We start from the raw sequence: 25015 nt of genomic DNA, 5'->3' as shown, positions 1-25015 counted from the left end.
CCTTTGTGGGTGAGGAAGAACTCAGTCAACCTCGGATGGAGCTTCGGTGAAGCCAGGAGCTCAGAGAGGAAAGGGTCTGGCCTGGCGTGACTCTCACCAGCCCCTCCACCTGGCTGGGTGATGTCCCCCCGCCCGGGTCCTGGGGACCCTTGGCAGAACCATGGAGCAACCGACACCCCTTCCCCGGCCGGGGGACCCCGGAAACATGGAGCTGTGGGCACTGCCCGCCTGGCAGAGCTGGACTCCAGGCCAGGGGGGCGAACCTGGAGGTACATCCCCAAGCATTGCCGATACTCCGGCAGCTCTGCGTGTTGGAGAACTGAGGCCTGAGGAGAGCTCCGAGCCCGAGGGAGCCCGCAGCCCCGGGTCTGTGGGGGGCATCCAGCCTGAAAGAACAACAACTGGGCTGCCCAGCCCCGGGCCGGGAGCACTGAGCTCTGGACTCAGCTGCCAGAGGCTGGAGGGCAAGGAGGTGGAGGCTTTCTCTAAGGTAAGGGCGCTGTGGACGGTTGGGGTCTGTGAGGTCGGGGATCTCACCATGCCCTCCAGCCTGGGCATGACACGTAACTTCACTGCCCACCTCTCTTCTCCGGGCCCATCTCTGTCTGTGGGTTCGTCTCTGTGACTGTCTGTCCTCCCTTCTTTGGTCAGGAATCTCACTGGCTCCATTTTTTGCCATCTGTCTGTCCTTCTGACTCTGCCTTCTCTGTCTGCCTCTGGCCCTCCCCCTTCCCCCTCCATCTGTGAGTCTCTCTCTGACTGTCTGTCTGTCTATGTCTGTCCATCTCCTCTGCAAGTCTCTGTCCTTGGGGGCTGGAGGATACTGGGGGCGTGTGGAGGTGTGTGATGGAATCAGAGTCCAGAGGAAGCAGGTTCAGGGGAGGGGGCTCAGTGCTGGGCTGAGCCAGGGAGGACAAGTTTTGGGGTTGGTACGAGCAGTCTCCTGTAGAATATGGAGGGACCAGGACTTTGGGGGACTCAGGGGCCCTGAGGAGCCTGGAGGAGTGGGGATGGGAGCGCAAGCTGGCATTTCCCAAGAGGGGAAGATGGGCAGGGATGGGAAGAATTGAGGACTAGCAGACAGGGTCCCAGGGTTGGGGGACGCTAGTGTCGGCAGGCAGGACTAAACAACCCCTTCTCCTGGGTCTCCTGTGCTCCCCCCGAAGGCCTGAACTGTGTGGGAGAACCTTCTCGTCTCCATGTCTCCTTGGACTGTGGAGGGGGAATGCTTCCCTGTGGAGGGCTCTGGTTTCCACAGGTAGGGTGGGTTCCTGAGTCGCTGTGCCCTGTCCTCTCCCATGCCAGGGCAAGCTGAAAATGGGCTTTGGGGACAGGCCCAATCTGGAGCTGCTGAGGGCCGTGGGGGAGCTGCAGCAGCGCTGTGCCATCCTGAAGGAGGAGAACCAGATGCTGGTGAGGCTTGGAAGCGAGTCCTGGGTCCTGGTTGGTGCCGGGGGGGAGGCAGACTCAGACACCCAGGGCCTCTGCCTCGGCGGCCTTCTCATCCCATGAGCGTCGCTCCAAGTGGGAGCTCCACGGAGCTGACATGACCCCAAGACCCGGAGAGGGTGAACCCCTACCTAGAGTTGCCAAGGACCCCACTGTGAGCCCAGGACTCTAGCCCGAGGCCCAGGCTGTCTAGGATTGGGTCTGGGGGGTGCTCCCCACATGCCCCAATTCTGGCTGACCCCTCGTCAGAGGAAGAGCAGCTTCCCCGAGACGGAGGAGAAGGTGCGGAGACTGAAGCGGAAGAATGCAGAGCTGGCGGTCATTGCCAAGCGCCTGGAGGAGAGAGCCCGGAAGCTGCAGGAGACCAACCTGCGGGTGGTGAGGCTGGGAAGCCACTGGATGGAGGCTGGGCGACCAGGGAAGAGGGGCGCCAGGGCTGGGCCGGAGGGCGTGAGGCTTGGGAGTCACGGACTCTCAGCGCCTCGGAAAGCAGGAACCCAGGGGCTGAGGTGTAGGAAGGGCAAATGCCAGCCAGGCTAGGAGGCTGAGGGTTTCTGGAGCTCCAGGAGGGAGGGAAGGGCTGGGCGGGGAGTTCCTGAGCAGGCAGGGAGCAGGATTCTGGATTACCACGTGCTGCTGCTGGCTGCAGCCTCCCGCTGAGCTCATCTCTGGGTGCAGATCTGCTGGGGGCAGGGATGAGAACCCATCACAGTGGCAGCCCTCAGTTAGCAGCATCCTTTGGGCCCAAACTAGGATGTGCAGTTAACACTTTCACTCCTGCTTGAGGATTGCAGGGATTGGGTCAAAGGGAGGCTGTTGGTCTCCTGAGGGTAGACCCAGGGTAGATCCAGACCCAGGCTAGAAGCAGGAGGCCACACTTCTAGGTTCTCATCATAACCCCTCCTGTGAGAGGAGCTGAGGACTGGGGGACTGCCCCAGCCCGCAGATGACCGTTGGCCTTGCCCCTCCTCTGGCCAGGTGAGCGCTCCCATGCCCAGTCCAGGGGCCAGCTTGGAGTTGTGCCGGAAGGCCCTGGCCCGCCAGCGAGCCCGGGACCTCAGTGAGACAGCCAGTGCCCTGCTGGCCAAGGACAAGCAGATTGCTGCCTTGCAGCGGGAGTGCAGGGAGCTGCAGGCCAGGCTCACCCTGGCTGGCAAGGTGCGAGGAGGCCCTGGTCACCCCTTCCAGCTCAGCCCTACACAGGGCCGCCTGCTCGGCAGTGTGGGATGTGGACTGAGATGTTAATGAGATGCAAATAAAGCGAGAAGGTGGAGGCTGCTGGGGAGTAGGTTCCCCTGGCAACGGCCCAGGTGGCAGCGGGGAGAGAAGGAGCCTGAACCGAAGGGGGTGGAGCCATGAGTCCCAGACCTGGGAATTTCTGTGCTCCGGGCTTCAGGCTGCATGCCAGTGGGTCTGACTGTATGAATCCACACATACCTCACACGGGTGTGAAGAGATGTTCTCAAGGCATTTAGCACAGTGCCGGGTACGCCGGGAGTGCCCAGTAAACGAGTTCCCGGGAATATTTGCACACGGGCTAGCGGAAGCATGTGGCTCTCTAAGCATGCAGCTATGACCAGGCATGTATGCATGGGAGGATATGTACCTTCCCCCGCCCCGGAGCCCCTCCAGTCAGGCGGAGGCCGGGCTCTGCTGGGCATGGCGTGGGGCGGGCAGGGGTTAGGCCCGACTCCCTTCCTGCGACTCCAGGAGGGCCCCCAGTGGCTCCACGTGCGGGACTTCGACCGGCTGCTGCGGGAGTCCCAGCGGGAGGTGCTGCGGCTGCAGAGGCAGATCGCCTTGCGCAACCAGAGGGAGCCGCCCCCGCCGCCTCGGCCCCCAGGCCTGGCCGCCGCGGCCAGAGCAGGGGCGCCCGCCCCCGGGGCCCCGGGAGAGGTGAGCGTCGGCGCATGGGCAGGTGTGTGGGTGTGCGGAGATGGGGGTGGGAGCGGCTCGGGGGATCTCCCCCTGCACCGCGCTCAGGGCCCCGACGACGCGGTGGTGGCGTGCGCACTGCAAGGGCTTGGGGGACTGTCCCCAGCTGGGAGCAGGGTCCTCTGCCCGGCCTCCCGGGGCTCGTACCTGCGCCGCGCCCGCCCCCGGGGGCTCGGGGTCCGCCCTCCGCAGGCCTGAGGCCCGCGGCCCGCCCCGCCGCCCCTGCCGCGCCGCCAGTGGTACGGCCCGGCTGCAAATCCCCGGTTGCCCTGGCAGCCACCCGGGGCCCAGCCCGCGCCGCCGCCTCCCGCCGCAGCCGCCGCAGCGCGGGGACGCCCCCTTCAGCGCCCGCCTGGTCCGTCAGGCCCGGCCCGGCTACTCGGGGGCGGCAGTGTGCCCGTCCCCAGCTCCAGGTACGGGCGACCCTCACTGGGCGCCGGGCTGAGGTGGCCCCTGGTCCGAGGGCTAGGGGCCCCGCTCCGGACCCCCAGGGCTTAGAGGTCTGGCTCCTCTCCATCCTCTGTACTGGGCTGCACTTAGGTCCGCCTCCTTCCGGGAAGAGGGGAGGGAGAAGGGACCTCCTGGCGACCAAGGCCTCAGGGCGTGGGATGCTTCTTGCTCAGATTTTGCCCCTCTGCCTGGCCCAGAGAGGGAGATGCATCGCCCGTAAAGACCTGTCCTCCGGAGTTTGCACGGATAACTGGGACGTGCAATAGGGTGGGCTTGGTGGAAGCTGCGAGGAGGGTCTGGCCAGGTCTGCAGGCTCTGGGCCAAGCCCAGATTCTGTGGATCCATAACCCTTAGCTCTGGGGACACCACATCCCTGGGGGCCCAGGCAGCCTCCTAGTTCTCTGCCAGTCGCTGAAGGACACCCAGGACAGTTATTGAGTGCAGAGTAGGGCCGGAAGCTAAAAAGGGAAAGCTTTGGCCTGGATAAGGGACCCATCTCCCAGGGCACGCATGGGGCTCAGGATCTCAAAGCACTGTGTCTGGAGGACACAGGGGTGCAGCTTCTGCTCTTCCACATCAGCTGGAGATGAGGGGATGTGGTGGGGGGGCAGACAGCACCCCTACTTCCCGGGCAGGGATCTCTTTGCTGACCGTGAGATGGGGCGGGAACCTCCCTCAGACAGGCGGGGCTGGGGGTAGGCTGCCCCGAGGCCCTCTTCTCAGGTGCCAGCCCTCTGCCCCTGGCCATTTCCAGGCCACGCCCCAGGAGGATGTGGAAAACCCACCCGTGGTCCTAGGGGAGCCAGAGAAACAGCAGAGGGTGCAGCAGCTGGTAAGTCCCAGGTCGAGGGCTGGAGGAGACCCATTCTGGGTGGATCTGCCTTCCCACATGAGGAGCTCCACTCTGACCTCACAGGAATCAGAGCTCAACAAGAAGCGGAAGAAATGCGAGAGCCTGGAGCAGGAAGCCCGGAAAAAGCAGAGGCGATGTGAGGAGCTGGTGAGCGCCCAGCTGGGAGGGCCTCCCGGGGGGGGCCAGCTCCGCCCTTCCCTCTGGCCAGCCAGGTGGTGGGCTCCCCTCAGCTCTGCTTCCTTCCCTCCTGCCCAGAGAATGTGCTTTTTCCCCCCATCTGCGGGGCTCCCCTTTCCTGGCTGATGCAGGTTCCAGGTGGGGGAGAGCAGTGTCCTCTGTGTGGGGAGAGGAGGAAGGTGGGCGCTGGGACCCTCCCCAGAGGTCCTCTGGTCTCGCAGGAACTGCAGCTGAGGGAAGCCCAGAGTGAGAATGCCCGCCTCGTGGAGGAGAACTCTCGGCTCAGTGGGAGAGCCACGGAGAAGGAGCAGGTAGCAGCTCTGCCCAGGTCCTGCTAGGCCCCTGGCCTCCAGGCAAAGGGCTGTCTCCTCCACCCACCGCCCCGGACTGGGCTAGAGTAGGAAGCATACTCTTACCCCTGGTGAGGATGCTGGGGGTTGAGGCTCACACCCTGCACTCCCTGGCGCTGCCCGCTCTCCAGGTGGAATGGGAGAACGTGGAGCTGAGGGGCCAGCTCCTGGGAGTGACGCAGGAGAGGGACTCGGCCCTTCTCAAGAGCCGGGGCCTGCAGAGCAAGCTGGAGAGCCTGGAGCAGGTGCTGAAGGTGAGGGGCCTGTGCGGGTGGGGGGGGGGGGATCGGTCCCTGGCACAGGGAGAAAGTGGGACCGTGGCACTCTGTGGGGCACTGGGGCGTAGACCGAGTCCTGGTGCTGCTGGCCCTTCCCTTCTCTATCCTCAGTTTCCTTTTCGACAGAGTATCTGGAACACACGGTGTCTGAGGCACCCTCGTCTTGCATCTTCTGTAGGAACAGCAGAGCAGGGCTTGGGCCCTGACGCGGGCTCTTGTGTTTTAGCACATGCGGGAGGTGGCCCAGCGGAGGCAGCAGCTGGAGGTGGAGCATGAGCAGGCGCGGCTTCGCCTGCAGGAGAAGCAGGAGGAGGTCCGGAGGCTGCAGCAGGTGGGCGCAGGGTTGGGGGGGTCGGAGTGGGGGAAGGGTGGTAGGTTGCCGGACCCCCAGCTTTACCGTCACTCATCCAGTGGGTATTTACTGAGAACCCATTGTGTGCCAGGCACCGTGCCGGGCGCTGGAGGGACCGGGAGGGGGCAAAGGTCAGGTCCCTGACCGATCAGCGAGTAAACAGATCCAGGAGTGAGATGACCCCGGTCATGGACAAACGCTGTGGGGGAAGTGACCAGGGTGATGTGACACAGAGTGGCTGGGATGGGGGGAGCGGCCTCCTTAGAGAGCTCTGCAGGGAAGGCCTCTAATACGTCAGGGGCCGGAAGGAGCCAGCTGAAGGGGACTAGAAGTGCCAAAGCCCTGCGGCAGGAAGGAGCTCGGGGGTGCAGACCAGTGCGGCTAGAACGTAGTAGGATGGACAGAACAGCCGGAGCGGGCAAGAGCCAGATCACATCAGGCCTCAAAGGTCACGGGAAGGGTTTGGATATTCTGCTCTCTGAGTAGTTAGAAGCTGCTGAAAGGTCCTGAGCAGGGGAGTGGCATGATCTGATTCATCATTCTAGAAGATCGCGCTGGCAGCACTGTGGAGGATGGACGGGGGAGTGGGCACGGAAGCAGGGCAGTCAGGTGTCGGGTGGCTGCAGGGGTCCAGGCGGGAGATGATGGCTGTGTGGATTAGGGTGTAGGCAACACAGATGGAAAGAAGTGGAGAGATTTGAAATATTATTGGGGCATAGAACTGACAGGACTCACCATGGGATTCCAGTTGAGTGCCCATCCTTTCACCCATTTGCTGACGAAATGGAGGGTGAGGCTTGTCCCTCTCCAGGAGTGAGGGACGAAGGGCCTCAGATTTGAGAGGCAGGGAACCTGAGTTCTGTTTCGGCCAACTTTGGGTTGTGTGTTAAACACTCGAGTGGAGATGTCTGTAGACAGCCGGGTTTATGAGTCTCGAGTCCTGGGGACGCGGGTCTTGGAGACAGGTTTTGGAGTGTTCAGTGTGTCTAGTCGGGTGCCCAGAGGGGACCCTTTGGGAGAGAGTGAAAGCAGGCCCAGCACTGTGCCCTGCGGCGCCCTAACACTCCGGAGGGATAGAAGATGAGCCGGCAGGAGAGGCTGAGGAAGAGCTTCAAGAGAGACAGGAGGGAAACCCTGAGGCAGGAGGCCCTGGGAAGAGAGAAGCAGTCTGAGGCCCCTCCCGACCCTGTTGCCTTCTGACTCCATTCCGGGTGGGAGTCAGAGGGAGGAACCCTCAGCCCCTTCCCAGCCTGCTTCCCTCTCCCTCCCCCATCCTCTCGCCTCCTCCCCTTTCTTCTCTCCCTTCACCCTCCCTACCCTCCTCCCTTCCATCACACTCTATGCCACCCCCATTCCTTATCCTTCTCCTCTATCGTTTTGCCTCCTCCCACCTGTAGGCCCAGGCAGAAGCCCAGAGGGAACACGAAGGGGCCGTGCAGCTGCTGGAGGTGGGTCCCTGGGGGTGGCCATTAGCTCTGCCCGCTTTGGGGAGGCTGGAGAGGTTCAGAGAGCGCTGGAATGGGTGGCGTGAGTGTGTGGGGAGTGGGCTCCCAGGAAGGGCCGCTAAGTGCTCTGGGGCCTGGGGGGATCCCCTCCGCCTTTGGCCCTGCAATGTCCTTCCATTCAGCAATTGCTTGGTCAGTCTAGGGAGCTGACTGGGCGGGGTCCGCTCGGGTCCCTCTTTCCTTCCCTCCCTCTCTGGGCAATGACCTACAGGGTAAGGGTTCTAACCTTTCCTCTGTGCTTTCCTCTCCTGCCACAGTCTACCCTGGATTCCATGCAGGTACGTCCTCCTGATTCCCCACCTCCCTGCGGGGGGCCTCCCCAACACCTCTCCAGGCTGGCCGAACTGCGTTTCCTCTCTTAGGTCTAAGTGGTTCCAACCCTCATGTCCAACGACGGGGGTGCGACTGGTAGCAGACCTGAGACTCCGTAGGTGGGCTGGGATTCTCACAGGACATGTGGGCCACCCCCTCGTCCCAGATCTGCCACTGTGCTTGGCAGACACAGGCCCTGCCCTCCTCTAAAACCTAGCCGCTGAGACCTTGAGGAAGTTCCTTGCCAGTGTAACCCATGATCTCCTTGACGGGGACTCTCCTGGTCTCTGAGAAAAATTCCTGGGAATTGGCTCATTGCTGTCACAAAGATGCCCTGGATCCCGTGTGGGATCTCTCCGGGGACTCCTCTGAGGGCAGGGATTTGGGTCACTGACTGTGGCAGGGTGACAAGCCACGGAGCTGAGAAAGCTGCTGAAGTGATACTGTGGTGGTGATGGGGGTAGGGCGACCCCTTTTGGCCTAGAAAGCGGCCGCAAGCGGGAAGTGCCGCCGCCTGGGGCACGAGGCCTCGCTTCCAGAGGCGGGGCCGGGAGCGAGGCTGGCCCACAGCTCCCGGTCTTACCCTCAGCCGCACACTATTCGGGGCAGTGGGGCAGCCGGGCTGAGGGCTGGTGCCCAGGCCTAGGGGCTGGGCAGATGTGGTGTGAAGCCTAGTGTGGGGCTGTGTGGAGACGGCACAGCTGGGGTCTGCCAGCTTCGGTGGGTCTTGGCCCAGGTCCGGGTTCGAGAGCTGGAGGAGCAGTGCCGCAGCCAGACTGAGCGCTTCAGCCTCCTGGCGCAGGAGCTCCAGGCCTTCCGCCTGCACCCGGGCCCCTTGGATCTGCTCACCTCCGCCCTGGGCTACAGTACCCTTGGGGACCGCCCACCACCCCCCTGCTGCTCCACCCCCCAGCCCTGCCGGGGGTCTGGCCCCAAAGGTAAGGTAGACCCCAGTGACATTAGCCTGGAATCCCCAGGTCTGGGGTTTTTTGTATAGAGCAGAACTCAGCGTCAGAGAAGGCTAGCAACTCACCCAAAATCACACAGCAAGTTAGAGCCAGGTCTGGCTTGAACCAGGCTCCAATGGGGAAAAAACAAGCCCGCGGGGAGCCTCTTGGCCTGCTGCTCCTCCTGCTTCAACAAGCTCTCTGTGGCCATGGCTGGGAGGTGGGCAATAGCAGGCAGTAGGAGGCAGTATGGGCTGGTGAGGAGCCAGCTGGGCTTCAGTCGGATCTCGTGGTCCCAGCCCCACTCACTTAACGGTTCACGATGCTGCTGACGCTCTGTGGCCCGTGTGTTCTGAGTTGTAAAACAGGAGCACCCAGTGCACCTCATCAGGCTGCTCTGAGGAGCCTCTGAGATAATACACGTAAATCACCTCCACCTCCACTTAGCAAGTCCCCCCCGCACCCAGTATTTCCCTTCTTGTAAGGAAGCTTGGCCGTGGAGGGCCTGAGCCCTAGATCCAAGAGGACCCTTGGTCCCTGGTCGCTCCTTAGGCCACAGACCCCAAGGCTACATGTCATCTTTTCTTTAGACCTTGACCTCCCGCCAGGCTCCCCAGGGCGCTGCACCCCAAAGTCTTCCGAGCCTGCCCCTGCCACCCTTGCTGGGGGCCCCCGAAGGACGGCCAAGAAGGCAGAGTCTCTGTCCAACTCCTCTCGCTCCGAGTCCATCCACAACAGCCCCAAGTCATGCCCTACGCCCGAGGTCAGTGCTGGGGCGGGGCCTGGGGTCTGGCTCTGCCGTGGGGAAAGGGGGTGGGGGGTGACCCAGGAGTTGGGTGGCCGCTGGCCCGTGTGGGGTCCCAAGTGGAGCTGGGACCCGGGAGGGAGGGGTCCGTGGATTCCTCCTGGTGCGCGGGGAGCTCAGGTGGGGCCCATCCCACCCTCCTGCAAGCCCTCCCTTGGGGCCGCCCAGCCCCACCCTTCTGGGGCCCAGAGAGGCCCTAGAGTCCTGGGCTGGATGGAGGCAGACACGTCGGCGCCAGGATCCACCCAATGAGGCTGGTCCTGCGTGTCTGCGGCAGAAGCAGGCGGTCCTTCGTGCAGGAGCGCAGGTTCCGGGATTCAGGTCCCAGCTTTGTCTTAGGCAAGTCGCTGCCTCTTTCTGGGCTTCGGTTTCCTTGTCTGGATTTGGAACTAATAACCCTGCCTCGTGAGGCTGCTGTGAGGATTATGTGAAAAAATACAAGGGTGGTACCTCCCTCAGTGCCGGGCACACCGTGGACGCTTAACGTGTGGCAGCTGTACCACTACCACATTCTTTGGTATCACTCACAACCCCTCTGATCACCTCATCCCTCTCTCTACCTTCCAAACCCCAGAAGGTGTGTGGGCCGGGAGGGCGGTCAGGAGCAGCCCTGCAGCCCCGGGTGGTTTCAGGGGCTAGAACCCGGCCGCGGCCTCTACTGCCCCCTTGTGGGATGGAGCGGTGGTGCTGGCTTTGGGTGCCCCGGTTTCCGCTCCCAGTACCCTCGTCACGGGGCCTTCTCAGCCCCTTCTGCCTCCTGGCCTCCAGCTCTTCACCATCGGAGTGCTTGGCGGCGTTTTTACCTTAAGGAGACAGACTGTCGTGGGACACCCTCCCCAGCCCCTCCCCCACCGGTGTGGCTGGCCCCCTCTCCGATGGGGAAAGTGATCTTATTTACTGGGCTGGTGCAGAAAAGAGGCCAGGGCTCAGGGAGGGATCCGGTTTACCTCCCCCGCCCTCGTCCCTTGAGCCAGGGCATCTGGGCTCCGCCAGGCCCTGCCGGCTCAGGTGCTGAGTTAGAAAACATCGGGGCCCATCGCTGCTGGCCTTGCCCAGCATCTGCTCAGTTTCTCTTCTCAAAACGGTGGGTCCTCCTCTGCCTGCTGTGCCTTTGGCCCCTGGCTCCTGGAGGGGACTGGCCCTTTCTGCGTGTCCGCAGGTGGACACAGCCAGCGAGGTGGAGGAGCTGGAGGCAGACAGCGTCTCCCTGCCGCCAGCAGCCCCGGAGGGCAGCCGGGGAGGAGCCAGGATCCAGGTCTTCCTCGCTCGCTACAGGTGGGCCCTCACCCCTGCTCCCCATTTCCCCAGCACTTGGGCTGTAAGGGGGGGGCGGTGAAGAGCGAGGCCTCTGGAGACAGCGGGAGTGGGGCAGGGACCCCAGCGGGACATGTCCTCTTAGCCTCGTTGGGCACAGTGGGTGCTCCACGTGGTTAAAGGGGGACAACCAAGTCTCCGTAGAGGCCGAGTGCACTGGGGGAGAGGACACAGGACACGGAGACAGAACGTCAGTCGCTGTCCTCCGCCTCCTTCTCTGCACCTGCTCCAACAGCTACAACCCCTTCGAGGGCCCCAATGAGAACCCAGAGGCAGAGCTTCCGCTTACCGCTGGCGAGTACATCTACATCTATGGCAACATGGACGAAGATGGCTTCTTTGAAGGTAGGAAGGTAGTGGGGTCATTCTGTCCATTCGCCTGCTTTTAAGCTCCTCTTCCCGAAGACCTCCACCCATCTGTATCCTCTCAGTCCACTGTAACTTCTCAGGCTCAGCTGAAAGGCCTCCAGAGACCCGGCAGCTCGCGGGGAAAGGGAAAGGAAAGGGAAAGGGAAAGGGAAAGGAAGGGTCGTGGGAGCAGCTGGTCTGACTCCAGACCTGCCCAGAGCAAGACAGGGCCTACGACGGTCCAGGTGGCGGACAGAATGCCACAGGGAATTTCGGCTAAGTTCATTCTTGTGCTGGCAGACAGGGCATGGCAGTGCTTAGCACTAGTGACCTTGAGGTCAGGCATGGGGCATAGATCTGATGCTGTGCCCCAATCAGTGTGGGGAGGAAGAATCAGGGTCCAGAGCCCAGGAAAGGGTGCTAACAAGCGGTTAGCAGTTGTCAGGGCCCAGGCAGGGCGTGAGCTTCAGGGCAGTTCTACAGTGCCCATGGGATGGGGCAACCACGGCGGATGCCCCATTACTGAGACTGGGCAACAGGGCGGGGCCTGCAGAAGAAATGGCCTGGGAGACTCCGCACGGTGGCCCTGGCCAGGCACCAGGCTGCATCCTTCCGCAGTAGGGAGGATGGCACCGTACGGAGACTGGGATGCGGGCTGCACAGGGCAGGGTGAGAGCTGCAGCCGCGTGTGGGGATTTAGGAAAGCAGTTAGGTCTGGGCCTGTAACACGCGAAGCTTTCAGAGCCTGCAAGCCTCTCCTCCTTGGGCCCCACGCCTGCTGTTTGAGTAGGTGCTGGGAATGGTGGTACACCGCTAAATTCTCTGTAAGGATGGATAACGGAGAGCAGGATTAAATAGCTCCCGGGAAAACGCTTTTTTTTAATTAAAAAATAAATAAAAACACCAACACCGTTGTTCGGAGGGGGGCAGCTAAAACATAAATATTAACTAATTACTAGAATTTGAACTATGCAATTTGGGATAGATTGAAAGGCCTGTAGACAACTGGGTGTAGGATGCCCTATTCCTCCTCATACTTCGGCTAAGTGACTGCTTCATCTGTGTCTGGTCCCACCTGGGCTGCTCTCAGTGGCTCAAGCTTCAGGAGCACAAGACTGACTCTGGCCCAGGCTCCAGCACCAGCCTTTCAGGGCTGTGGATCTGCTTAGTTGGTTCCTACCGTTAACCTCACGCCCCATAGTGTTAGTGCTTATATTAATTTCCTAGGGCTTCTGTAACAAATTTCCACCAACTGGGTGGCTTAAAACAACAGAAATGTGTTCTCTCACAGGTCTGGAGGCCAGAAGTGTGAAATCAAGTTGTTGGCAGGGCCACACTCCCCCCTGGAGGCTCTAGGGGAGAGTCTGTTCCTTGTCTCTTTCAGTTTCTGGTGGGTCCAGGTGCTCCTTGCTTGTGGCCACATCGCTCCAGTCTCTGCATCTGTGGTCACATTTCCTCCTCTTCTCTCAGTGTCTCTCCCTATGTGTCTCTTATAAGGACACTTGTCATTGGATTTAGGACCCACCCAGATAGTCCGGGATGATCTCATCTCAAGCTCCTTAACTTAATTGCATTTGCAAAGACACTTTTCCCAAATATGGTCATATTCATAGGATCCAGGGTTTAGGATGTGGACATATTTTGGGGAGACCACCTTTCAACCCACTACAGTGCTCATGTTATCTAATTTATTGAAAGTCCCTTTTGTTTCTTCTTCAAGTTTCTTACTTTTTGTTTTTCCCTCCTAGCATAAGTAGAGAGAGAGGGTGTTGGGGAACTTACGCGCCTTCCTGCAGCTCAGGCCTGCCTACACCCCCCAAACCCTGGCCCTCGCTCCTCCTTTCTCCCAGTAAGGCACACCAGCCACCAGCTCATCTGTTTTCCAGGAATCTTTCTCCTTTTCCCAAACTAGCTGTGACGTGACAGACTGGATGTCCAATTTCTTGTTTTTCTGATGTCCCACAAACAAAAAACAAATGCTTTATAATACTCTATTGCCGAGTGTTCAGGGCAACTGGCACAGGGTAACAGAGCTTACCTTCCTTCACTGTCTGAACTGACTGCCAGTCATACTCCTGCACCCAGGTCTGCTGTGGGTCTCAACCCCTTCTAGAACCCACAGGGGATTCTTTTCTCTGGCAGGTATGTCTTTTGTGTCTAAAGGTTCCTTCCCTTACTCTGACCAGGTGGGCGTCCCTCTCCCTTCGAGGATGTCTGTTTCCCACACAGGGAAGTTGAGGGGCACCCCCTCCCTCACTCCTCAGGCCTGTGTAAAACGACAGTTTTCAAACATATGGAAAAATTAAATAGTACAGTGGATACCTGTGTACCCATCCCCTAGATTCAACTTGGTAACATTTTGCCATAATTGCCTTTTCTGTATATAGGTTAAAAAGATGATTGAAAAGCAAGCTGTAGACAGATGGCATTTTACCCAGACACACTTCAACACGCATCTCCTTCTAAGGACATCCTTCTGCATCCTTGCAGCGTCACCTGGGAGCTCGTTAGAAATGCAGAATCTCAGCCCCACCCAGACCCAGCTGAGTTAGAATCTGTATTTTAACGTGATTCATACGCACATTAAAATGTAAGATGTCTGTCCTATATAACTACAATACTGTTATCACACCACTGAGAATTACCAGTAACTCCCTAACCCAGATCTTGACTGCTCCTGTCTTTTAAAAAGCGGTGACAGGTAAATGTTGCTCTGAATCAGATGCTTAAGACCAGCCACTAACCATTGCTAAAATGCATTTATTGGACTGCTTTTTCTCTACCTCCTCTCTGTCTTCCCCTACCCTGCCCTCCCGCCACCAGGGGAGCTCATGGACGGCCGAAGGGGCCTGGTCCCTTCCAATTTTGTAGAGCGTGTGTCCGACGACGACCTCCTGACCTCCCTGCCTCCAGAGCTGGCTGATCTGTCCCACAGTTCAGGCCCTGAACTCAGTTTCCTGAGTGGCGGCGCGGGCGGCAGCAGTAGCGGAGGCCAGAGCAGCGGGGGACGCAGCCAGCCCAGAACAGAGGAAGAGGCTGCAGGGGACGAGCTCAGGCTGAGCCCCTCGCCCGAGGGCCTGGGCGAGCCCCCTGCCGCGCCTCACCCCCGCCGTCTGGCTGTCCTCAAGCAGCTGGCCCACAGCGTGGTGCTGGCCTGGGAGCCGCCTCCTGAACGCGTGGAGCTGCGTGGCTACCACGTCTGTGTGAATGGGGAGCTGCGGCAGGCCCTGGGGCCCGGGGCGCCCCCCACGGCCGTGCTTGAGAATCTGGACCTGCAGACTGGGCCCCTCCGCATCTCTGTTCAGGCCCTGACCAGCTGGGGCGGCTCTGACCCTCTGCGCTGTTGCTTGGTGCTAGGGGCCGGGGCCGGGGTGGCACCTAGCCAGCTGCGGGTCCATCGACTGACAGCCACGTCCGCTGAGATCACCTGGGCGCCCGGCAATAGCAACTTGGCCCATGCCATCTACCTCAATGGGGAAGAGTGCCCCTCTGCCTGCCCTAGCACCTACTGGGCCACCTTCTGCCACCTGCGGCCTGGTACACTCTATCAGGCCCGAGTGGAGGCTCAGCTCCCACCTCGAGGGTCCTGGGAACCGGGCTTGGAGAGGCCAGAGCAACGGGCTGCCACCCTGCAGTTCACCACACTCCCAGCAGGTAGGTGGGCTTGGGCACCTGGTGTCTTTAACACCTGGGAGGTCAGGCCACGGATGGGTCCGAAGGGGAGACTGTTGCTACTTGCGTTTTTAGAGAAATGGCAAAGCGGGCTGTTACGTCTGGCAGTGAGTGTGCCGCATTACTGGGTCTTGTGCCCCCCTCCCCCTAGGCCCACCTGATGCCCCCCTGGATGTGCAGGTTGAGCCAGGCCCCTCCCCTGGAATCTTGCTCATCAGCTGGCTCCCGGTAACAATCGATGCTGCCGGTACCTCCAACGGCGTCCGCGTCACAGGCTACGCCATTTATGCCGATGGGCAGAAGGTATGGCCTGGGGACTGCCCACCTGTACCCTGGGATCGAGATGTGGGTCTCTCCTCGCCACGCTCAGAGGCCTAGTCTCCCCAGCCTGGCACAGGGGCTGCCTGGCCCTGGCATTTGGGCACTAAGTAGCAGATTGGTTAAGAGCGTGGGCTCTGGTAGCAGGTGACTGGGATTCCACCACTGAAACCACGTGGCCGGGAGGCTTAGATGAGACGTGGCACACCAAAGGCGCCGTGCCTGGCATGATGCTAGTCGCGGTGGTGGTCGCGGAGTCCGCACACCTGGCCACCTCAGCCTCCCTTTCCTGTGCTCCTTCCGCCCTGCAGATCATGGAGGTGGCCTCCCCCACGGCAGGCAGCGTGCTGGTGGAGTTGTCGCAATTGCAGCTGCTGCAGGCGTGCCGCGCGGTGGCCGTGCGCACCATGTCGCCCCACGGCGAGTCGGCCGACTCCATCCCGGCTCCCGTCGCCCCCGCCCTGGCTGAGGCCTCCTCACCAGCCAGGGTCTCCTGCCCCTCCCCACGACTGGGCTCGGAGGCCAGACCGCCCCTTGCTCCAGCCTCCCCGGGGCCTGGAGACCCCAGCTCTCCCCTCCGGTGCCCCAACCCCCGTGGAGCTCGAGAGCCCCCCGGGGGCTCCCCAGCAAGCTGTCCCGGAGAGACACCAAAAGGATCCTCAGAGGAGCCCCCGGTGCCTGGCTCTCAGGTACGCTGCTGGGGAGAAGGGGAGCAGGTAGAGCCTGGGAGAAGGGTCTGGCGCTTGGGCCCTTCCTCAGTGCCTGCCATTCCAGGAGGAGGCTGGGGCAGCCGAGCTGGGGGCCCCAGGAGACAGGAAGGCCAGTGAGCCAACCTCGGGAGAGCGAGTTCCTGGCCCTGCAGCTTCCTCCCTGGCCGAGGAGAAGGCTGAGTGGACTGTGGGAGAGGCCCGCCCGGCCCCTGGCTCCACCCAGGGAGCGCTGGCCCAGAGGCTGCCCTGTGCTGAGGCCTGCCGTGCAGGAGACACAGGGCCTGGGCTGAGGCCCAGGGCTGAGGTACGGGGTTGGGGACACTGGGCCACCTCAAGGAATCGAGGCCCCCCTCCCTGCCCTCTGCCAGCCCAGAGCCGGCTGTCCTCTCTGCTTGTTCTCTGCACTGCTCTGGCTCTGGTCTGTGCTGTATGTCTGGCCAGCTCTTTGTCACTTTGTCTTCCAGGTTTCTTTCCATTTTGGCTGCCATCCTTCTTCTTCCCCACCCCCTGCTCTGCGTACCCCCCGTTTGGGGCATGCCCCTGTCTCCCTCTGCCAAGGGACCCCTTTCATTCTGGCTGGGGCTGACCCTGCCAAAGCGCCCTCCCTCACCTCCCTGTTCTCCTCCTTTGGCTGGCCTCTTGCAGAGAGAGGACACGGCCGAGCTTGGGGTCCGTCTGGGGAGCGCCCTTGTGGACCATGGCCGCAACTCAGATCTGTCAGACATCCAAGAGGAGGAGGAGGCCGAGGCAGAGGAGCTGGGTGTCAGGACTTGCTCCTCCCCGACGCAGGGTGCTGGCAACAGCCTCAGGGACAATGGGGCCCAGGTAACGGGGTGAGGAGGGACTGGTGGGCCCTAGACCTCGGGTTCTGGGGGCCTCTGCCCCACGTGTCAGCAGCGGCTCCAATGCCACCGAGTGCCAGCAACATTCTAGGTGTGTGGCCTGGGCCCTGTCCTGAGCAGCAGATAGGAAGCGGCTCAGGCTTGGCTTCTGCCCTCCTGGAAAGAAAGGGGAGAACGAGGCACTCTTTTCTGTAACTTCTCCCCACTAAACCCACCAGACGCAAGCGCCCTGGCCATCTGAGAGCTCGTGCTGGGAGCTTCCAAGGAGGGGACGGGAGGCCTCCCTGCTGTGACAGGCATGGCCTGTTCCCTGACGCTTCTCCCCTCGGGATCCCAGCATCTGGGCAGCCCGTTCTTGGGTGTGCTCCTTAATTCTTCCTCTGGCTCTGCCCCGGACATGCTCTGTGATTTGGGGCCGGCCTCTCTCTCTGGTCTTTCCTCTTGGAGGAAGCTGAGAGAGGGCTATGGGTTACCTGAAACCCCTGCCCTCATCTGAGGGCAAAGGTCACAACTCTGTCCTTTTCCCACGGACCTCTCTCCCCTGCCGCCCTCCCCCCCTCCCCCCAGCCCCAGCCCGACCCCTTCTGTGAGACTGACAGCGACGAGGAGATCTTGGAGCAGATCCTGGAGCTGCCTCTCCAGCAGTTCTGCAGCAAGAAGCTCTTTAGCATCCCTGAGGAGGAGGAAGAAGAGGACGAAGAGGACGAGAAGAGGCGGGGGGCAGGCTCTTCTTCCCGGGACCCTGACCCGCCTGAGCCTGCATTCCTGGGGCTGGGCTGTGACAGCGGTCGGCCCCGAGGACCTGGCCTATGTCCTTTGTCTCCCGAGCCCTCCAGGGCTGGGGACCGCCTGGAGGACCTGCCTGGACTCGTTGGTGGAAGCAGCTGGAGAAAAGGAAGTGGCTCTCCCGAGAAGCCCCCCAGCCGCAGGCGGTCCCCAGATCCCCGTGAACACTGCAGCCGACTTCTCAGCAACGGCGGGTCCCAGGCCTCTGGACGACCGGGCCCCGCCCGGGAGAGGGGCGGCCCCCCCGTGGGCGAGGGCACCAGGGCTGGACCGGAGGCTGGTGGGAGAGGGCGGCCGGCCCCTTCGAGGAGGTGTCCCCGTGGCCCAGCCCCGGAATCGGGCCTGGCCAGCTGCCTCTCCCCCAAGTGCTTGGAAATCAGCATCGAATATGATTCTGAGGATGAGCAAGAGACGGGCGGCGGGGGCGTCAGCGGCACCAGCTCCTGCTGCCTCGGAGACGGGGAGGCGTGGGGTGCAGCACCCACGGGAAGGCCCAGGGGGCCTCCGAAGGCCAATTCAGGCCCCAACCCCTACCCACGCCTCCCGGCCTGGGAGAAAGGGGAGCCAGAGCGGAGAGGCCGCAGTGCCGCTGGCAGAGCCAAGGAGTCACCCTCCCGGGTCCGTGCCCTCCCCCCTCCCTGGGCAGCCCCCTGCCTGCTGCCGCCTGGTGGCCCTGCCTGCTGCCCACCGGCCGCTCCCATTCCACGCTGCCGTCTCCATCAGCAGAGGTGGGGCTGGGCCTCCGGGCTCCCTCACCTGCCTCTTCCCACCCGCATTCCACTGCTTTGCTGCTTCTGCCGGTCGGAACTGGGATGCACAATGTTCTGTGGCCATAAGTCGCCAATTGCCGCCCGCCGGCCCCCTGCCTTTGGGCCGGGGGGCCCTTTCCTCTGCTTAGCTAGTTACATCTTCAGGACACTGACTGTGATGTCCGGCATCACCCAACCCTGACACCGAGAAGAGGCACTCCTCTCCCACGCTCCTCGGCCAACTCTCAGATCTAACCTTAGTCCCTCAACTGCACTCATCTACTAAGGTGGCCGGAGCTGGGCCTCCCCTCCTGCCCTTCCTCCCCACGTGGGGGTGTCTGATGCCTCCAGTGAGGTTGGGCCACGGCTCCAGGAGAGGAACGTGTGTCCCTGCTCTGCTGTGCCGCTTTCGCTGACGGGGCAGAGCTGGGGGAGCGCTTGCGGGGTCCCGCCCCTGCTGAGGTGCCCGCCAGAGGGGTGGTGTGTCACTTCTGCCGTCTGTTGCCCTCTCTTTGCAGGCAACAGAGACTGGGGAGCCCAGAGGGCAGAACGGCTCTGGGCGGAGGGGCCCCCAGCGGAGAGGGGGCCGGGCCCCCAGGCCAGGCTCCGCGGAGCTGGGTGAGCACCTGTGGGGGGCTGGGCCAGGCTGAGGGGGCTTTCCTGCCCCCCTGGCCAGAGCTTATTGCCACCGCTCTCCCCAACAGCCCCTCTGAGGAGCCCTCCAGAAGAAGCACTGGCTTACCAGGACCTACCTGTCAGGGTCTTTGTGGCTCTGTTTGACTATGACCCCGTGTCGATGTCTCCCAACCCTGATGCCGGGGAAGAGGAGCTCCCCTTCCAGGAGGGCCAGATCCTGAAGGTGACTGACTCACCGTCTGGTCCTCCTTCCTGCCTCCTTTCCTGCGCTGGGGGTACGATAGCCACGCGTGGGTGAGAACACAGCTCCTAGAGCCAGGTGATGTGGGGTTGGGTCCTGATTCTGCCACATCTAGCTGTGAAACGTTGAGGAGATTAGCTAACTCCTCTGGGCCTCGTTGGTGAAATGGGGATAATGTTAAGTGTCCACCTCACAGGGTTGTTTGAGGATGAGATGATTCAGTACCCATAGAGCCCTGACACTGCCTGGCGCATAACACGATGTGATAACTGCTGCCGTTAGCATCGTAACTTTTATTGTGCCTCCAAGTGTTTATTGAAGGCTTTCGGCTGTCGCTCTGAGGTCAGGGGGATCTAGTCTGGGCTGGACTGGGGGGATGCATGGGCAGATAGTGGGTGACGACCACACGGAAAGGGCTATTTTCTGTCATCCCTCTGATCCGGTTCTTGGCTATCTCCCCCATCTCCTGTTCCACAAAAGGTAGCGCACTCCTCTGCAGTCCCAAGTGTGGCGCTGTGAGCTCGGGGCCTCGGGTGCAGGGAGCAAGCTGAACTGGCCTCCTGACACAACGGGTCTTCTTCGCGTCCAGGTGTTTGGGGACAAGGATGCCGATGGCTTCTATCGGGGTGAAGGCGGGGGCCGGATGGGCTACATCCCGTGCAACATGGTGTCCGAGGTGACTGCGGACAGTCCTGCAGGGAGACAGCAGCTGCTCCAGCGGGGCTATTTGTCCCCAGATGTTCTCGTTGAGGGTTCAGGTATGACCTGCTCCTGTCCCCCACCCACTTCCTGCCACCACGGTGCCAACTCCAACACCGCCCCCGCCCAGAGCAGTTCGTGTGTCTGGAGTGGCCGAGGTGCCTGCTTGGTCCAGGGTCTGGCAGAGCCACTGTCCCCCTCAGAGACTTGCCACCTGGAGTGGGGGTTCACTGCCGAGGGGACGGGCCCTGTATTTTGGATCCGGGAGGTGGGGGATGAGAGAGGAATGCGCGTAGACGCTCTGGTGCAGGAGCCCTAGTACAGCCCCGAGAGAAGATTGAAGTCACTGCCCATCGCCCTCCCTCGCCTCGGCTTCTCTCTGACGTCTGCTTGCCTTTCTGGACTAGGGAACGGTCCCTTTGTCTACTCCACAGCTCGCACAGCTGGGCCTCCCCCCAAGCCCCGCCGCTCCAAGAAAGGTGGGTGAAACCCCCTTCTCCCTCGGGGGCCTGTGAGGACGGGAGGGTGGGGACACTGCGTGTCTCTCCCTGGGGAGACGCGTGGGAGGCCTTGAGCAGGTTCAGGGAATCGGGCCAGACCTTCATCCCCAGCCACCCCTCCAGTGGGCAGCTTCATTCTAATGGAGATGGGGAGTGGTTTGCTGGGACCTCTGTTCCAGAAAGCACCCGACTATAAACTCTCTGCCAGCTGGAGCGAGTCCCTTACCCTTTCTGGGCCTTAGTTCGCCACGAAAACCGAAGGGCCGGGCCGATGTGCTCTCCGGGCGTCCTTCTCCTGCATCCCTTGTGTGAGGCTGCACCCCCCCCCCCGCCCCCAAAGAAGAGGGATGCGAGGGGCGGGGCTCACAGTCATATTCTCTCCGCAGCTGAGTCCGAAGGCCCTGCCCAGCCCTGTGCAGGTGAGGGGCCAGCCCTGTGCAGTGGAGACTGGGGAGACAGACGGGGTGGGGCAGCCCCTCCGACCTCTCCCCAGGGGCTACAACTAGCGGGCAGGTGGTGAATAGGGGTCAGCAGGCCTCCAGTGCCAAGGATGGTAGGGGGGTGGGGGAGGGTCTAGAGAGAGTCCTGAGTCTTCTCCTCCTCCCCCTCCAGGCGCCTCCCAGCCGGTCTCCTCTACTGGCCTGAAAGCTCCCCGCTCCATGGTGGCTGCATTTGACTACAACCCTCGGGAGAGTTCCCCCAACATGGATGTGGAGGTGAGGACCCTCAGATAGAGCCCGGCCAAGCTGGGTGGTGGCAGGGCCTCCCCGGGCTTGACACGTGCCTCTTGGTCTCTCCACAGGCAGAGCTGCCCTTCCGGGCAGGGGACGTCATCACTGTGTTTGGGGGCATGGACGATGATGGTTTCTACTATGTGAGAACATGGGGGTGGGGGGATGTGCCCAAGAGGGCTCTCCCAGAGCCAGGGAGGGGGATGAGCAAGGGTTCCTGATGGAAGCCCGGAGGAGTGGACCAGGTAGCCTCCCATGATAGTGACATTGACCCCAGCCCGTCCCCCGGGGGCTTCAGGGTCAAGGGGTTGGGGGTGAGGCCTCTCCTGGTCTTAGTCTCAGCATCTCCTCCCCAGGGGGAACTGAATGGACAGCGGGGCCTGGTTCCATCCAACTTCTTGGAGGGCCCTGGGCCTGAGGCAGGCGGCTCAGACAGGGAGCCCGGGACACCCCAGGCCGAGGGGCAGGTCAGTGAGGACCTGGGTTCCTGGCTCAGCAGTTGGGTCTCTATGCTGCTGGTGTGGTTGGAGGGGGGCAGGGGTGGGCAGGATGGCGTCGTGCGAGGAGTGCAGCCGGGCAGTGGTCCAGGTGCGCACTGCGCCCAGGGCGGGGCTGCGAGCTACCGCCAGAGGGAGCCCAGCCGGGGTGGCTCCCTCCCAGTGTGTGGCCCTCTGTGCAGTGGGGTGAGGCCGAGACCTTGATCCCCACCTGTCCACACCCCCGGCCAGTGCAGGTGAGGGGCCCTATGGAAAAGGACCTTCAAGCCTCCCACACCTCTAGCTGTCACAGCCCCTGGTACAGGGACCCTCCCCACCCCACTGCTGCGTCTCTCTGTCTCCCAGGTGCCTCTTAAAGCCAGATGCCCAGCAAGGCCCAGCTTCCTGGGTGGGTGGAGTACAATTAAGCTCCAGGTTCATGGGGCAGGGAGAGGGTGAGGAGGCCAGGCGCCAACCAGAAAGCCCTGGGTCTCCACGTGCAATCGTTCCAAAGGCAGGGGCTATGCAGAGCAGCACCTGCTGCTAAGGCCTGGTGACCTGGGCGACCTGGTGACCGGGTGGAGAGCGTATGGTCTGGCCGTAACCCATCTCCTCTCTTTGTTCCCTGTTCTTCAGAGAACGAGGAGGAGAAGAGTCCAGTGCTAGATGGAGATAGATATATGTAGAGAAAGCGACATGTAAGTGGGGACTGACCCCCTATGTCCATGTCACCCTACTCCTCGTGTCACCATAATCAGACGGCGCTCCTTCGTCTCAGACACCGGAGCTGAGCTGGCTTTTCCACCTTCTTCCAGGGAACAGGGGACGGAGCTCTTGCCGTGAGCCAGATTTGGGCCTAGGATCAGCCCCTCCCCTTGCCTTCCTCTGGGCAATGCCAGCTGCCACGGGAATACGTGTCACCCTAGGATATAATGTCCCATATTAGCTGAGTCCTCATATTCTATAGCACGTGTGGCTTATAGAATAGTACGTGACATTCATATGGCTCATCAGTATATTATGATACTATAAGACTATGGTATTATAATATTGTGATTATTATTGGTGACAGAGGGATGACACTAACGCCGCCAGTAATAACAGTCTCCCCCACCACGGTCTCCCCTGTATCGTGACCTATTAGGGAATCAGATGCATGATTTTATGTCCAACTCTCCATTTTCTCCGCTGGGGGGCATAAAAGGGGAGGCTTAAACAGTTGGAGTCCGTAGGTAACCCCAGACCATTCATCTCTGGGGCTCAGAGACTCCCTCCATTTGTTTCCCCAGCAACCCCTCCCTCCTGGGAGCCCTGGGAGGGGGTGGGAAGGGCCTACTCCCCTCCGCCCCACCCCGGCCAGCCATCAGCCCTGGCTAGTTGGCAAGACACTCTTCGACCTCTGGGTGCCAGCAGAGCTCTTTGTGGGCGGCCCTGCCACATCACCAGGGTCTTAGGTGAGGGCGGGCCCCAGGCTGGGCACCCAGCACCTGCCAGCAGACTGCCAGGTGCTGGTGGAAGCGGGGGTTTGAGGAAGGGAGTGGGGGGCAGGGGATGGAGAGCACACAGGCTGACAGGAGCGGATGGGGCTGTACCAGGCACAGGAGGTCGCAGAGTGGATGTGGGAATTTGGCGGGTAGCGGGAGGCCTGCGCGTGGCTCTCCTGCTTGCCCAGCCGCTGTTCTTAGGCCACTAACAGCACAGTCTGGGTGGCCCTGTGGCAGAGGGAGCCACTCACAGTGGCAAACGGAGCGAGGAGGAGATTCTGCAAGGGAGACGTGCTAAGGGAGGGGCAGCAGCCTCCAGAGCTGTGGTGGGCACAGAATGCCGCCCGACCGTGAGTCCCCTCTGGCCCCGGGCTCCCTGCAGCCCTCTCAGGGGCCATTCAAGGAAGAGGCTCCGTCTCCTCCCCAAGGGGTGGGCACTCCTCCACTCCCTGAAGGCCCTCGGACACCGCGTCTGCTGGCCTGTGCGGGCCTGCTCCTTCCGTCTGTGCGCTGGTGCGGGAACCATCGTTCCTGGAGTGTATGGCCCCCTCCAGCGTCCCTGTCCCCGCTCTACCTTCGGTTGGGAGGGGATGACGTGGGGTATTTGGAGCACCCAAGCCGAGGGTCAGGTCCAAGGACTCTTGAGCCCAGCATCCTCCAGAGAAACCCAGAGAAGGGGAGGGGCTTGCCCAGGTCCAAGTGAACAGAGCAGAAATGAGACTCCACGTCCGTCCCTTCCGACTCCCAGCTCAGTGCTCCCTCAGCATCATCGCGCCCGTTTGCCTCTCCGTGCTCTGTGGGGGGCAGTAGCCAGGCGGTGGGTTTTGGTTCACGACCGTGGTTCCGTGACCTGGGGTCTGCAGGCCCCTGAGGTTGCGGCAGAACGGAGGTGGGTGGGTTGGCCGTCAGGCCCTGACGTTGCCCCTTTTCTCTCCCATTCTAGCCCTGGGCCAGCTCAACCCAAGGGCCCCCAGCGCCGCCCGGCTGGCCCTGTGCTCCCGGCCCTGGCCGCTTCTCCGGGATTGAATGGGGGGCACCACAGGGCCCGAGCAAGAAGGTGTGGGGTCTCCTCTCCAAGGGGAAGCAGCTCCTCAGGAAACTGGGCTCTGGGAAGAAGGAGTGATGCTGCGGCCCGTCCTGCAGGCCCGAGGCCCCGGCGCACTGTCCCGGCTGCTTGGGGAAGGCCCTGGACTCTCGTTCTCCCGAGCCAGTGCTTTGGCACTCGGATGAGAATTCTACTCGGTGAAGGTCAGAGCTAGATGAGCCCTTGCGGATGCGTCCTCTGGGTGGGCATCTTCCTCTGACAGGACGGCTGCCTGAGCCGCAGCGTGCGGAAGCGAGTCGGCCACCGGGGCCGAGCACCTGGGTCACAGAGCCAGGCCTGGATGTGGACTCGTGACTCCTGCTTCTCCCACCCCCGCCTGGTGTCCAGCATGCCATGCGAGCCCCTTCTTGGCCTCCACACGCCTGGCCCGGGAACCCTGCTCCCTCTGACAGCGCTGGCCAACCTCATCAAGTCTTCCCTCCCTGAAGGAGAGTTTGCACTGGATTCTGCCCAGCCCCCCACCCCCGGGCGGGCAGGGGGGTGGAGCCGTGTATATATGTACATACCCAGTGCCTCAGCCCAGCTTCCTCCGTCTCCCTTCCGCTGCACAGGCCCGGGAAGGACCCTGGTCATAGCGCTGCCCTCCTGCCAGCCGCCCTCCTGGCCTGAGCCCCGGGCCAGCGGGCAGAAAGCAGGAGCTGGGTTTGCCTTATTTTGCTCATCAGATTCAACTTCTCTTTTGCATCGTTTTCCTCTGGCCCCTGTTGGAGTGGGGGGCCTGGGGAAGAGGACAGATTTATGCAGCTATTTTCATACATTCCCTGTTCAGATTGGGGTGGGGGCTCTCCCCCCTTACCCTAGCCACCTCCCTCCCCCTCCCCCTCCAGCTGGGTGAGCGTCTCTGCATGTTTCCTTTGCTGTGGTGGGAGATTGATTGTTGGACTGAATGCCCCCCCACCCCCCCACCACCTTGGTCTCCAGGGGTGTGGAATGGTGGGGGCATTTATTTAAAGAGACATTTTATTATAATAAAGTCTATTTTCACAAATCC

At 61.8% G+C, this 25015-nt stretch overlaps 1 protein-coding gene across 1 annotated transcript; it reads left to right on the top strand.

The window, feature by feature from the left end:
- The first annotated feature begins 205 nt into the window (after positions 1-205).
- Positions 206-25015, top strand: TSPOAP1 (TSPO associated protein 1). Its single transcript, XM_033846585.2, has 32 exons — positions 206-490; positions 1306-1413; positions 1699-1827; positions 2428-2607; positions 3082-3367; positions 3661-3797; positions 4589-4666; positions 4751-4834; positions 5086-5175; positions 5346-5468; positions 5719-5823; positions 7242-7292; positions 7607-7627; positions 8398-8599; positions 9199-9371; positions 10573-10688; positions 10963-11072; positions 13899-14729; positions 14899-15050; positions 15377-15754; positions 15840-16079; positions 16421-16600; positions 17185-18021; positions 18671-18770; positions 18857-19011; positions 19619-19787; positions 20136-20207; positions 20615-20647; positions 20841-20944; positions 21031-21102; positions 21316-21426; positions 23863-25015. The coding sequence occupies exons 1-32, from the start codon at positions 206-208 to the stop codon at positions 24040-24042; spliced, it is 5892 nt and encodes a 1963-aa protein (XP_033702476.2). The 3' UTR covers positions 24043-25015.

The sequence above is a fragment of the Tursiops truncatus genome, chromosome 20 (genome assembly GCF_011762595.2).
Source record: "Tursiops truncatus isolate mTurTru1 chromosome 20, mTurTru1.mat.Y, whole genome shotgun sequence".
Lineage (NCBI taxonomy): Eukaryota > Metazoa > Chordata > Mammalia > Artiodactyla > Delphinidae > Tursiops > Tursiops truncatus.
The sequence above is the reverse complement of the archived record's forward strand: the minus strand, read 5'-3'. Positions and strand labels throughout refer to the sequence as shown.

Coding starts and splice junctions, on each gene's coding strand:
- TSPOAP1 (XM_033846585.2), top strand. CDS start 206: ATGGAGCTGTGGGCACTGCCCGCCTGGCAGAGCTGGACTCCAGGCCAG. Junction 16,601..17,184: donor TCAGGGACAATGGGGCCCAG/GTAACGGGGTGA, acceptor CCCTCCCCCCAG/CCCCAGCCCGACCCCTTCTG. Junction 18,022..18,670: donor CCAAGGAGTCACCCTCCCGG/GTCCGTGCCCTC, acceptor CTCTCTTTGCAG/GCAACAGAGACTGGGGAGCC.